The 15,014-nt window shown below is 55.8% G+C and overlaps 1 protein-coding gene across 1 annotated transcript in view; it reads left to right on the forward strand.

Moving 5' to 3' along the window:
• LOC119108688 (major facilitator superfamily domain-containing protein 4A) overlaps window positions 1-15,014 on the forward strand; it is a gene marked incomplete in the record, with an annotated part of 66,067 nt that overhangs the window by 34,734 nt on the left and 16,319 nt on the right. Inside the window, 3 exon segments of the mRNA XM_037232315.1 lie at window positions 7,584-7,709; window positions 8,770-8,872; window positions 12,826-12,900. Coding sequence (XP_037088210.1) covers window positions 7,584-7,709; window positions 8,770-8,872; window positions 12,826-12,900 — 304 coding nt within the window.

The following is a 15,014-nucleotide window of genomic DNA, read 5'->3' on the forward strand; positions in this document are numbered from 1 at the left end:
ACGTCAAGGCATCGGAAGCATGTTTTGCTAACCGTCACCCACAGTTGACAGCCGGAGGTGGCTCCGGCGACACGAAGCAACCGTATGATTATAGCAAATGGCATAGAGGAGATGTCCGAACGGCCTGAAGTCAACAATGACTGTCCACTTACCGCCTCAGGGGGCTCACTTGTGTTCGTCCTGTTAGTCAAGAGGGCGCGCGCACGTGCCGAGTTAGTCGAGTTGTTCAAAAGTTGTGCAGGCTCAAGTCGTGGAAACGGATGTCATGATCGACGCTCTCAGAACTGTTACTTTACTTAGCATGAAAGTGTGAATCAGTGCATTCATCCTTCGCTTACTGTTCCCGCGAGTCAACTTCCTTCTAGCAGCATAGTACCACTGTACCCGGAGTATGTTTAGACCTGTGCATACAAACTCGGCTATTTCTGCACACTCTGTACCCTGCTTTCATGCGGATGAGGAAAGGGCAAAAAACGGCGACAACACTGGAAGAAACCTCACTGCAATCATGGTGATTGCTGTGGGCCCGCCCGGCAAATATCACCCGGTCGATGCAGACTCTTGCGGGTCAGGATAAGGGGGCTTGTGAACCAGTCAGTGAATGCGTGCAAGGGCGTCTAGTAGACTGAGAAACGAATACCAGTCCTGGGCAGCGTGCCGTAGGCTCGCATCTGCCACCCCCCCCCCCCCCCATCCAGCGTGTCTGTTGCTCCACAGCAGGACGTTGGAGAGGCCAGGATGAGGGCTGTCGTGCACATGGAACGACTTTCCAATCACGCGACGTCCTTCCGAGACCCGCAGCCCTGAGTCAGACCAGTAGCTCCGAGTCAGACCGGCAGCTCTGAGTCAGACCAGTAGCTCCGAGTCAGACCGGCAGCTCCGAATCAGACCAGTAGCTCCGAGTCAGACCAGTAGTTCCGAGTCAGACCAGCAGCTCCGAGTCAGACCAGCATCTCTGAGTCAGGCCAGCAGCTTCCGAATCAGACCAGTAGCTCCGAATCAGACCAGCAGCTCTGAGTCAGACCAGCAGATCTGAGTCAGACCAGCAGCTCTGAGTCAGACCAGTAGCTCCGAGTCAGACCAGCATCTCCGAGTCAGACCGGCAGCTCCGAGTCAGACCAGCATCTCTGAGTCAGTCCAGCAGCTCCGAATCAGACCAGTAGCTCCGAATCAGACCAGTAGCTCCGAGTCAGACCAGCAGCTCTGAGTCAGACCAGCAGATCTGAGTCAGACCAGCAGATCTGAGTCAGACCAGTAGCTCCGAGTCAGACCAGCAGCTCCGAGTCAGACCGGCAGCTCTGAGTCAAACCGGCAGATCTAAGTCAGACCAGCAGCTCCGATTCAGACCAGCAGATCTAAGTCAGACCAGCAGCTCTGAGTCGGACCAGTAGCTCGGTCGGAGTAGTAGCTCGGAGCCCATTTCGGAAGGTGACGCGCTCCCGCTTTTTAAAGCCGCGTGTGCTGAGTTAGAACGTGTAACTGCGCCCTGGTGGGCAGTCAATCACAAGCTGTCAAACGGAAGCGCTCGTTAAGAAATACATGCTGATATGCCGCAAAGGTATAGGCTTTGATCTTTATGGCTTGTGAGGCGCTGAATGGCATCAAGATAACGACGTGAACTTGTTACCCAGTCGCGTCCACCTTGGCAGTGGGCCAATGTAAGGAGATGACATTATTTACGAAGTGTATGTTGCCGTTACGACCCAGTTATTTTTCCTGTTAGATTGTGACCAGTGCGGGATATGCCTCTCTCTCCCCACTCTTCTTGTTTTTTTTCTGCGCAGACCTGTAGTATTCGTTCATTCAGAGACCTTTCAACACCACAGGGGTGTACGCTTCCGTGGAGAAGTACCATGGACATAACCACCACCGGAGTGGCTGCGATCCACAGTAACTTTCGGGTATTGTATTTGGATATATCAAACAGCACCAAAAAAGGAGTGAACCTCAGCAGCATTAATGGAGAGCTTAGTCCATGGGTTCAGGAGGTTCAACACGTTGTGTGCAAGCTCTTGCCAAATTAAGCGGACGTAAACTATGCTCAGTTGCAGCGTGTCTGGTGCTTCTGGAAATAGAACGCTGTATTCGCACGCGTTTGTTGATCCAACCTCAACGTTGAGGTAGTCTTTCGTTCCTGCAAGCAGCTCATGCATGGCTCATGTGCCACTTGGATTCGTCTGCATCCGTGCGCAAAGCAGGCCCTGTACAACCGCCGCCACGTCGCCAGCTCCGTGGTGTCGGTGTTGGCACTTACAGACATATCCGCTGGCACGGCCAGACAGACCGTTTGTCCCAGGTGGTCGCGGAAGTCGATGAAATGGCTGTGATTCACGTGAAGTAGCTGAATTCATGTAATTATGGCTCACACGCTGTATATGCGAAATAGCTCCATAAAGTGATGACAGTGATCGTGTCCGAGACCGCCGCTCTGACAGTGACCGTGTCCGGGACCACCGCCCTGACGCCGACTGTATCGGACGGCGCCGGAGTGTTCGGCGCAGGTCGCCTGGAGCCGGGAGCGTCGGAGAGCCGGCCGCTGCTCAGTCTCAGTCGCCCCCTCGAGCGGTGGTGGTGACGCGGCGGCGGCGTGACGAGCGGTGGTGGTGACGCGGCGGCGGCGTGACGAGCGGCGGTGGTGACGCGGCGGCGGCGTGACGAGCGGCACATCACAGTCACAACCAGGGGCACATCACAGTCACAGCCAGTGGCACATCACAGTCACAACCAGGGGCACATCACAAACACAGCCGGCGGCACACGTACAACAGAAATCAGTACGCAGACTGCTTAGAGCACAGCAGACAGCACTGCAAACGGAACGCAGACAGCACCGCAGGCAGTACCACACGCAGCACCACAGGCAGCACCGCAGGCAGCACCACAGGCAGCACCGCAGGCACTACACCACGGGCAGCACCGCAGACGACACCACGGACAGTATCTTGGGCCGCCCGGTCGCTGACGGTCGGTGAGTGCGGAGTCTGCGCCGGACGGCGTCTCTCCGCGTGGCGTTCGCCGAACTGAGGGCAACACTCGTGCTCTTCGTCGCCACGGCTGCCGGGCTTCGCTGCTGGCCTCAGTGCTCAGGTGCTGGCCTGTCGTCTGTCGTTGCCGCCGCGGGTGTCGTCTGTCGACGGGGCGATGGCGTCGTCGTTTGACGCCGCGTTGCCGGCGCCGGCCGGACCACCGGCGCCGGCCGCGCCGCCCGCCCGGCCTCCGCTCGACTACGCCCAGCTGCCGTACACCTGCCGGCCGCAGGAGGAGAGCCTCTTCATCGTGCCCCGTAAGCGAGTCGGGCCCGAGCGGGCCGGCGCCCGGGCTGCCCATCGGTGGTGGACACGGGGTGGTATGGGCCTGGGGTCAGTCTGATGGGTCCCGGGTGGGCCTCGAGCTGTCTGTGTCTGGTGGCCAGTCTGGCGGGTCACGGGTGGACCTCGGGCTGTCTGGGTCTGGTGGCCAGCCTGGTGGGTCCGGGTCTGCCCCGGGCTGTCTGGGTCTGGTGGCCAGCCTGGTGGATCCGGGTCTGCCCCGGGCTGTCTCGGTCGTGCGAACCTGCGTCACTCCGATCACGTTTTGTTTGAGTCTGTTTGGGTCTGTTGGGCCTAGGCCTATCCGAATACCGCTGGGTATGTGATCTGGGACCAGGTTACTGCCGGATGTGGGATCTAGGATCCGGGTACCACTGGATCTGGGATCCAGGTACGGCAGGATCTGAGTCTGGAGTGATCTAGTCGACCCGACGGTGTCGGGGCCTGAGTCATGGCTGTCCTGATTAGACCCTGTTTGTTCAGAGCCTACATGGGCCCAGTTTCTGTAACCACTACAACTCAGATGACACTGGTTAGAGCTTAGAGCTAGTCAAGGTGCTACACTGACGAAAACAGACCTTGGTTTGGCTGGTTGCCGAACTGTTTGGCTGGTTGGCTGCTGGTTTGGCTGCTGGTTTGGCTGCTGGTTTGGCTGGTTGGTTGGCGAAACCAGGACCAGGACTTCGTGTATTGGCTGACACCCATTAGCATGAAGTACTACGGAAAAGTTAGCGTAAGGAGCTGCTCAATTGGTCGAAGAAGAGCCGTCGTCAACGGCTGAGGGGATCGGACGCTTATGCCCGAGATGAGTGGATTCAGCTTCATTTCCCCCATGACGTTCGAACTCAGAATCCCAGCAATGGGCATTATGTTTATTTGGCACCTTTCCATTGTTGCCCATGACTTCACCACAGTCTTAGAAAGAGACTCAGAGAAACGTAACAACAGACGCGGTCCAGAATTATTCATCTACCGTTCCGTGAAACCGCATCAGCCACCGTTCTCGCTGGCTGAACCGTGATGACTACGCATCATCCTTAACGGTTTGCACTCAACCTTTGGAAGTCCTTCTCTCCTCCACCCAGCGGCAGGCTGCATACAGTCTGTATGGGCGACGATGCCTCGACTTCAGACGGCCACTTCGCAGGACATATGCTCGCTGCGAAGCTCGGTAGCTCGGGCGGCTGGGTCCGGGCCGAGTTGATCTGAGGCGAGGAGTGGCGCGATATTGCTCTGCTGCACGGCTGGAGGAGCGGCGCCCCGTCGCCCATATGAGGTGCCGTGGTGCGCCAATGTGTCGGCCCGCGGCGAGCAGAGCGCCGATCGACCCGTCAACGACGCTGGCCGACCGCGAGGGACGCTGCAGGACTCGGTCCCCGACGAGCCCGGCGTCGCACGACCACGAGGGACGCTGCAGGACTCGGTCCCCGACCAGCCCGGCGTCGCACGACCGCGAGGGACGCTGCAGGACTCGGTCCCCGACGAGCCTGGCGTCGCACAACCGCGAGGGACGCTGCAGGACTCGGTCCCCGACGAGCCTGGCGTCGCACGACCGCGAGGGACGCTGCAGGACTCGGTCTCCGACGAGCCCGGCGTCGTGCGAACGCGAGGGACGCTGCAGGACTCGGCGCCCGGTGCGCCCAACGCCAGGCCAGGAATGCCCCTGCTGGCTCACTGCCCCAGCTGGGAATCCGATGAGCAGCCGTGGGAATGCCCGTTGCAACTCCTGAGATGTCCGCCTGTGTTCGGATGTCCGCTTCGAACAGAATTTGTTGTCTGGACTCATGTCACTCAGGCTACTTTTGATCTGGTCTCGTCCGACCCGGGTTGGATACCACTTCACCGGTACTTCACATTACACTTCACTCAAACTCGCAGCGCGCGGTTTTATTCCACCACTGACTGCATGCCGCACTGCATGTCTCTGAGTCAACTCCAATTCTAGCTCAAAAGAATCTGGATCAATTCTGGAATGGATTCTGATGGAGTCGACAACAGTGGTCCAGTAGAAGTGAAGTTATTATCGGTAATAACGGTCTTGGAGTCGATGCGTTTTGGGGCTACATAGGTTCAACTCCGACAACTCCGACTCCGATTCACAAGATAAATGAAAGCAATCGAGGTAACGAGGGTGACCAGGAAATTCGCCAACAACTGAACCGGCAGCTCAGTCAACAATCCAACTATGATTCCACGGCTAAAGGCGTCGTCCTCTCTTAAAGAAGCCGATGAACACTGCAGATATAGTCGAAAGAGGGCTACGTTATGTATACAAACACGTCAAATGCACTGGTGACAACCAATAACTGAAACCCATTAGCAAGTGTGACCACACGACGGTTCGTGACATTTACATGAAGTGCAATCATTCTGAGATACTGACTTTCAAAATCCCCGTGTGGTCAACGGGGATTTGGGATGGGGATGTGACCATTTTTAAAGGCACCTCATCAATCATAAGACATGCCCAAATCCCTTTCAAGGAAATTAACTCTCTTTCTACACTGATAGCGAGACTGTGGGCGGAGTTCTGACTCTCTCCTCTATCTCTCCTCTCTCTCTCTCTCTCTCTCATCTCTCCTCTTCGTCTATCTCCTCTATCTCTCTCTCTCCTCTCTCTCCTCTCTCTCTCTCTCTCTCTCTCTCGTCTTCTCCTCTACTCATCTCTCTCTCTCATCTCTCTCTCTCTCTCATCTATCTCCTCTCTCTCTCTTCCTCTCTCTCTCTCTCTCTATCCTCTGTTCCCTCTCTCTCTCTCTCTCTTGCTCTCGCTCTCGCTCTCGCTCTCGCTCTTGCTCTTGCTCTGTCCTTGCCTCTTGCTCTTGCTCTTGCTCTTGCTCTGCTCTTGCTCGATGCTCTTGCTCTTGCTCTTGCCTCTTGCTCTGCCTCTTCCCTTCACTTACACCACTGTAGCATGCCACAGACAATGTACTCTCCACGCTCCACCACTACGGGTGGCGGCAAGTGGCGGACCTCGCGGCCGCAGGGCGCCCACCAGCGGAGCCCAGGAATCGGCCAGCCCCGTGGTCGGCGGTGGGGGAAGGGAGGGGGGGCGAGTAATCCCGGCGGCGCCCGGGGCCGGGACGTGGCCTCATTGCTTGATGGGATGAAATACTAGTGGGGCGGCGGGGCTGGGCTCGAATTAGGGAGTGGCTACGGTCGAGACGTGGCGGCGGTCCCATACGAGTGACCTGCTGCTGCCCAGCCGCCTAACTCCAGCTCTCAACTCAACTCAGCTCTCAGCTCCTGCTCAGTCAGCAGGGGAGTTGCTGTTGCTCAGCAACTCCCTTGCTAGCAGCATAGCAGGGGCTATGGCCAAGCTCTCCTTAATGGTCCGGATGAGGAGGCGAGGAGATGAGAAGGAAGGGAGAGAAATCTGGCAAGTGTGCGAGTCATGTGTTGGCGACAAGTCGGGATGTTGGGCGGAAACTAGCAGCTTAAAAAAGTGTATGTACATACAGCCATGGTGTCCATACTGAGGTGGAAAGAGCGCAAGGGCACGGAGAAATGTCCTGCTAAATGCAGAACATTTGTTGTATCGATTGCCATTAAAATTAGTTATATAACGCATACAACTGGTCTGAATATTTCGGTTTTCAAGTTCATAACACCCAGTTTAACGTGCTGAGGCTGTACTGATTCCAGCATTGTGCACGCTTATCTCTCGAGAAATGATCACAATGTTCACATCACAATGATCACAATGATCGCGAAACTAAGCAGATGACGTTGGTTTACAAATGCGGCGATATCTATTCTTGCGGAAATTTTCTTGCGGAGTACTTATGTCTAGTCACTTTGTTCGGTGTCTACACTTTCTTTGCATGTCTTGTCCGATGTAATAGATGATATCGATAGAAGTAGTAAAGTTATGAAATAATCCAAACTTTTTGACCGGATGGATTTCTTAAAACAGCGACCACGCTCAGCATTACTTGCTGCGTGAATACAAACTCCTACATCCCCTCGTGAAATCCCCTGTCAATAACAGTTTTTTTAGGCGAAAGCATGACGTACCTCAATGTTTGGCAAGGCTCGTCCTGCTCTCTGACATCACCTGACCTTTAACCCCGCAGCTGCCACCGGCCGAAGGTTATTCCAATTAGGAGCAAAAAGCGAGCGCATTAAATGATCCGAGACCCCCTCGCGATGGTTCAGCGAGTCTGAACATCGTCGCTGTAGCCGACTGAGCTATCGAGATTAACTTCATGGTTAAAGTTAACACCACAGACTGTGCCAGTGTATTGCCTGAAATGCCGTTTCCTCGTGTTTCAGCTGAGAAGCGGGTGCAGTTCTGGTCCATGTTCCTGCAGAACTGGCACGTCACCATCACGTACTGCTTCGTCTTCTGGTCGTTCGGCATGTGCGTGGCGTTCCTGGGTCCGACGCTGGACGACCTCGGTGAGACTTCTGTCCCGGGGCGGAACGCTCTTGCTCCTGCTCCTGCTCCTGCTCCTGCTCCGGCTCCTGATGGCGGTAGCTTCTGCAACTGAGAGCATTCGCTCCTACACCTAGACTTCAGCTTGGTTTCATATGGTGGCAGAGACGACAACGAATTTAGGCCCATTTTTGTCGATGGGACGTTTTCGATTCCTTGGAATATCGGTAAGTTGGCCTCGAAGTTCAGTCTTCTGAATCAGCTGGAGTCATCGACAAGTCAACCTGAAAGTAAATGGCAACTCACTTACGTATTCTGACAGCGGTACATGTGCAGCGAATCGAGCACTCGGTGTGAGCTGGCGTATTGTGGAAACGAATGGTCAATGTGCGCTTTTCAGCGTTTGTGCAACGAATTGTGTCATGGACTGTTGTCATGCCAACGAAATCGACGCCGAAGTTAACTCATCTTTCCTTGGTTCGGAGTGAATTTTTTTTCAACGCTTTGTTGCGCTGATTGAAGCTAAGATCCGAAATGGCCAGTACATTGCACATCGGAGTCTGAACCAATTTCCTCAAAACGGAATACAGCACAAGTCCCGGCGTTATATTTGGCCAGTATGCTGATGGATGTACTGGACAGGTCTTCTGACCTGACTGATCTGAGAGTCAGTCTAAATTCCTTTGAAGTCAGTTCCGGCACCGCGTTGTCAAATATGCGGGAAATTAAAGCAATACAAATAGATGTGTGTTTGTGGGCGCAAAACGTGATATTCTGTTGCCTGTGTACACAGCTGATACCAGCGGGTGGATCTGTGAGTAGTGCTGCTACCGTCTGCTTTGTCACCTTACTTGTCGCCTGACCTGTCTCCTGACCTGTCTCCTTACCTTCTTCTGACCCGCCTTTGAAAGTTTCGTCCGGCCTGTCCTCTGACCTGTCTTTTGAGCTGCCTTTTGACCTGTCTTCTGACCTTGCTTCTAATCTGTCTCCTGATCTGTCTCCTGACGTCCCGTCCGACCTGTCACCTGACCTGTCACCTGACCTGTCGCCTGACCTGTCGCCTGACCGTCGCCGTGCCCGCAGGCTGCCGGACCGAGACGCCGCTCCGCACCATGAGCTGGGTGTTCTTCGCGCAGGCTCTGTTTACGCTGATTGGCTCCATCATCGGAGGCGTGCTGGTGCAGAGGTGAGTCAGCGCCGGTCCCATCATCGGGGGCGTGCTGCTGCAGAGGTGAGTCAGCGTCGGCTCCATCATCGGAGGCGTGCTGGTGCAGAGGTGAGTCAGCGCCGGTCCCATCGTCGGAGGCGTGCTGGTGCAGAGGTGAGTCAGCGCCGGTCAACGACGAACAGTGTACGGCAGGGCGCAGTGTACGGCTGGGCGGCCTCTGACGCCGACTGATAGCGCACTGCCGGCCACACACAGCGGCCGGCCGCTCGACACAGCAGCCGGCGGACAAGGGGCACGGAAAGGCTGCAGTAGCCAGCTGAGGGGGGATGAAGATGGCCGAAGTAGTCGCCATCCATCGGCCGCGGTGGAACTGGACAGGCGGGTCAGCAGTAGCTGCATCTGACCGTGGACGGTAAGAATGGATGACGTCAGTGGAGTCGTGACGGATGGCGCGACTCGACTACCGCCGTGTACCTCTGTGATCTTTTGTCAGCACGATAGCCACATCTATGGCGACTGGGTGGGACGAGGTGCTGCCGGCTCTGGATATCGACCATATGAAATATCGCGCAGATTTCCCTGGGATCGGTTGGCATCGGCTGTGCAGCTGCTGGTCAAATGACCATCATAAGCTGCTGGTTAAAGGCTCGTGTAAACGATCAACCCAACGAGCTGCAAAACAGGTACTCAATCACTCAGTCAGCTAGCATTCAATGTAAGGCCAAGGGTAGATGTTTAGTCAAATCTCGGGGGGGGGGGGGGGGGCTAAGTTCCAAACGCCTCTCAAATTCGCCGAATACCAAGCCAAATGATTTTTTTTACCACGCGGGTCATGACCTCCGTACCTCCATTGAATCCGCACCTGCTTAAAACTTCCCATTAAAGTTCAGCATGGAGCTCCGCCTAAAACGGGACTATTAACTCCTGCTCGGTTCGCCTCAGCTCTGCCGACGTGTTGAAGAGTGATGGCGGCTATATTTACTCACGCCCTTACGTAACGAACCCTTCTCCCGTCCGACAAATGGCGACCTCATCCGAGCTGCCGTCCTTCTTATCTCCCGTCACGACGCTGGGTGGCAACGTCGGGATTTGGTGGGCAGTGGGGTAACGGTGTTATCGCAAGAGAATGAACCCTGATGAAGGGATTGGTTCGGTCGCTTTTCGGACGTTGCCATATCCCCCAGCTAAGGCCCGTCGTGGTATGTGCCACGGAGCTTCAGTGCTCAATGCTTCAGTACCCTGTGCTGTATTGCCAGAGAATGGCTACCACCAGTCGACCAAAGCAAACATCGAACATTTAAACATGAAAATTTGGAAAGGAAACTTGAGCAGTGTAAGTGTCGCACAATTTTTTAATTCAAATTTTTGCATCGATTTGTAAATAATGTACTTTGGAAGCGCCTGTCAGGCCTTGGTAAACTCCGCTAGGAGATCTGTGGTGATTGGGTCGCTCTGATACTTGGCCTGTGGCTTGTGGCGTCTTTCAACTGCGGAGCGATGCGAAACGTCGGCTCCGTGCAGTGGCGTTACGTTAAGGCGTAAGGTGCGCTTGACAGCAATGACGCGGTTGCCAGTTACGACGGCTGGGCGATCTCAATGTCGAGGTACATCGTATGCGTAAAATAGCTGCAACGACTTGCAATCGAACCCACGAGCTCTCAGGAAAATTAGTGCAGTTTGTATTATATTGTGTGGAATAGGCCATAAGGGTCCTGGGCAAAGCGTCAACAGGGTTTCTTTGACGCTTGCGTCCCCCAGTTAGCCAACGTCTCAAGGCTTATAAAGCGTGAAAATGTCAGTTCGTCATCGGCACCTGCGCTGGGAAGGGTCGTGACAATTGTTCGGCACACGCTGGAAACTATGGGAGAACTGTTTTGGATCAGGAGGAGCCTGGCAATTAGGTGGAGGGGTGACGGCACCTAACAGCACGAAACATGTGGGGAATTGATGGGATGAGTATTCCATACTGACGTGCCTAAGCCAACGCGCATCGTAATGTATACAAATAATCGATAGAGGGTTTGTTACCTATGGGCTCTAAATAAGTACACCTCCTTTGCATCACGGCAGTCGCGAAACTCTTTTTACAAGCGTATAACTCTCAACTTATATTCACCCATCTACGTGGGATGCCTCTAATGGGAATGTCATCTTAGAACGTGGGCTCTCAAAAGCGGCGAGAAATATGTTTATCGACCAAAATTAAAATTCCGGACATAGGTCTATGGCCTTTAGCAAACGCTCCAATCTTGCACCATCTTCGAAGCTGCCCCAAAAGTTCCGAACCGCAGTAGAACCGAAGCGTTGGTAGAAGGAACCTTATCAGTGGCGTTATGTTTTGGCGTCGTCGACATGGCGACATACGCTCATCTGCCATCGCTTCTTTCGATCTCCCCGCCAAAAAAACTGGCATTATCTGTCATGCCACCACATGTTCCTGAGGGCGTATCGGTGGCTACCTTGAGCCCGCTGGTTTGAGCTCATTGGAATGGTGAACGCTCACGCCTCTGCCGCGCGCAGTCATCACTCAGAACGACCCTCCGGTTAGGCGGCCGCCGGCCTGCGCCGCCCCTGCCGCGTCATCAGCTGTCTTGCGGCACGGGCGGACGACCAGCTGGCTCCGTGTGCGAGCCGGCTGGGACGTGTCAGTGCGTGAGGCCGCGCCGGCCCGCAGGCGGACCACGCACAGGCGCACGCATCTGTCCGCCGGTGCCGCGGCCAGCTGGCCTGACGAGTGGCAACATCGGCCGGGCCCGGGTGGGTCAGGCCTGGGTGGGTCAGGCTCGGTTGGGTCAGGCTTGGGTAGGTCAGGCCCGTGTGGGTCAGGCTCGGGTGGGTCAGGCTTGGGTGGTTCAGGCCCGGGCGGGTCAGGCCCGGGTGGGTCAGGCCCGGTTGGGTCAGGCCTGGGTGGGTCAGGCCCGGGTGGTCAGGCCCGGTTGAGTCAGGCCCGGGTGGGTCAGGCTCGGGTGGGTTATGTCCGGGTGGGTCAGGCCCGGGTGGGTCAGGCCCGGGTGGGTCAGGCCCGGCTGGGTCAGGCCTGGGTGGGTCAGGCCCGGGTGGGTTGGGCCCGGGTGGCCGAGGCTCGGGACCCGGGTATTGGGTGTCTGGCATCGGGTGCCGAGTGCCGGATCCGAAGGATGAATACTGCCCCAGTCGCTGCCGCTGTTGGACTTTGGCTGTCTGGACTTCACAAACCTGTGCCAGATGCAGGAGGTTTTGGCGTCCGGCGAGGTGCGGACGACGCGACATGGTCTGGTGTCTTGCTTTGTGTTTTCCGCCGCGTCGTGGCCTGAGGGCCGCGCCATCTGTGCGGCTGTCACGAGCGACAGGTCGGGCGTCGTGCTCTCCGTCAGCTCCCCCCCCCCCCCCTCCCCACCACTGTCGGGCGCTGCAGGAACGGCCGGCGCGCTGCGGCAATAATCTGTGGCGGCTTCAGGCTAAGGCTATCAAACTCGTGCGCAAATATCCCATTTTCAGTTACGAAATCGTATTTATTTACGTCATGTTTACTTGGAGTGGATGTTTTGCGGTCTGTTTTGAGCAGTCATGCCATCTAACCCTATTGACTCGCGCAATAAATTCACTACGCTTGGTCATTTGGTGGGCTGGAGCGACTGCACAAGTTTGCTCCTCGCGTTGTAATGCTTCGTTGCCTGCTTCTGGCGCGAGATTTAATAGAGCTGCAACGTCGGCACCCAAGGTGAGTGATACCGAACAGCACGCCGTCGTTTGACTCATCTCTGTGCGCCTCTTGAGAACGCACAGTGACGTGGCTTGGAAGCCAGTAGCGGATCCTCAGGCCGTGGCTCCCACACCCGAGGAGCCCGTGACACCGCTCGAGCCGGCTGGGTCGCTGCCGCGCCTCGTCTTCCCCCGTAGAAGCCTGCCCCGGTTCTCCATCGGGCAGCGAGCCGGGCCGCACCGGCCGCCTCTCCCGCACGAGCTGATGGCGCGTCTCCCGTTTGTTTAAGAATTATGGACGGCCGGTCGATGTTGCCCTGTCTGTCGTGTTTGCCGGGCTGCGCGAGCGCCGAGCGCGACTGGAGGTGAGTGGAGTGACGCAGCCGCGTGTCGGGCGCATGAGGACGGACCCGGGACACGGCCCGGCGCCGCGCACTAACCGTCTCGGGCGGCAGGGTCGGCGTCGGTTCCGGCGGACGAAGGTTGCATGCTTGGTATCCGGTGGGGGTTGGTTGTTCGGAGCGTCGAGTATGCCACGGGCATTCGGTGGGCGCCCAATATGATATCTGCAGCGGTTTGTGCATGGATATGTCGATTGTATGATATCATTGTCGTCATAAATTCTTGGAAATGAAAGAAACGAAAGTAAAAACGCCCCCGAACTGCGACTTCAAAAATTTCCGCGTTCGTTAGTCCGTCAGCACTGCGCACATCGTCAAACGATAAATTGCAAAATGCATTGCTGGTCCGGTTCACAATAGGCATCGGAGCGTGTTAACTGAGCTACCCAACGCACCTGAGAAATCCGCCGTAGCAGCTGCTGGGGTGGTAGATGCATCATTACGGTTGCATGCATTATTACCCAATAAAAGGATTTATGCATCACTGGGTTAACCTTCCATTTTTGTGAGTGGTGGCGTTTGGAGTGTGAAGGGGTTCCGTCCGACGTCGTTACTCGCGCGCATGCGTGCGTCGGTCACTGCTCACTGCACGCGTGTCCGGACACCGGAGCGTCGGTGCGTCCCCTCACCCGGTGAGGCGCGACGTGCGTCGGTCACTGCTCACTGCACGCGTGTCCGGACACCGGAGCGTCGGTGAGTCCCCTCACCCGGTGAGGCGCGGCGTGCGTCGGTCACTGCGTATTGCCGGGACCACAAGGCATGCGTACCGCGCGTGCGAGCGGCATGCGTGCCGATTGGGTTTGGTACGCGGGAGCTGATGGCCGGGGGAATTCGCCGCACTGCTGGGTACTTAGCGAGCACGCTCAGCGTGTGCACATACCCGGGCCAGCCTGTCGTCAAGAGATGTGGTTTTAATGAGAATGTGTCTAACAAGAGGTCACTGACAGCTGTGGAGGGATGTGGATGTGTCGATAATCGACTTAGGGTTACTCAGAAGTTGATAATTGTCGCAAACAGGATGGGCAGCTTGACATGTGTCATTTTAATGACAGGCACGAAACAAGTTTTCGAACCTTTCGAGAACGAGGAGAAAGCTATGACTCCAAAAGAACAGCTCAGATATACACTTAGTAACAAAGGCAAATTTCTACGACCAAGTCACACCAGACAGCGTTTGACAGTTTCAGTGCCCAACCGAAAAATGCAAAGACGGAAGCGTCATGCAGTGGAGTCTGGCAGATCTTGCGTAATTTTCTGTTTTTCTCGTGTTCCTGTTTACGATGATAGCATCAAAACGCTGTAACCTAAGGCACTGTCATAACTGTAACAGGCGTTATGGCGGCCGATAACACTCACAAACATTATAGCTGCTGGGATTCCGTTATGCGGCCTTCTAGCTAACCTCACAAAGCCAGTGTTCAAGCCAAAGCACCGCGGCTATATTACAACGCAAAGAGAAGCCGACCGATAAAAGAAAGCTGCCCGTATGGATTATAGGAACACGCAAATTTAGCTAGCTAGAAAGTAACGTTTTGAAATAAAGCATGCGTTGAACCAAAAAATAATATGTTTAGAACCGTTTGAGGCAATAAAGTATATAGTGTTGTCAATGTTTGTCACGGGCAAAGAGGTGACGTGCGCATCTGAAGCCATCGGGACAGAACGTATGGGTTGTTTCTGCGGCCTTGTGTTTGTTGTCGCCTTTATTTATCACAGCCGTTGTATTGAGTGGCGCACTACGTATGTTTGTGATGCACTCGACGCGACTCGCACCCCACGCCGGTCACTTCCCGGGACACGGCTACCATTGCACCATCGAAGCATCATCGTAAACAGACTGAACTGACTCATCATCCTTTATGGCTGACATAACCCAGCGCAATGCAATGTGCCGCGTGTGAGGCCGCCGCTACCGTTCCGCCCCCGTGTTACGGAGCGCCGAGCAGATGATCATCTCGTCCGCGCCCGTCGGCCCGTGTCTGATCTCTGTGTCGGTCTGCCCGACGGCCGGCGGGGCGCGGGGTCGGGCCCGGGCGCCGGCCGGCCGCTATTGATCCGCAGATTCGGCGTCGGGTGGC

This window comes from Pollicipes pollicipes, unplaced genomic scaffold (genome assembly GCF_011947565.3).
Source record: "Pollicipes pollicipes isolate AB1234 unplaced genomic scaffold, Ppol_2.1 Scaffold_6686;HRSCAF=7923_pilon_pilon_pilon, whole genome shotgun sequence".
Taxonomy (NCBI): Eukaryota; Metazoa; Arthropoda; class Thecostraca; order Pollicipedomorpha; family Pollicipedidae; genus Pollicipes; species Pollicipes pollicipes.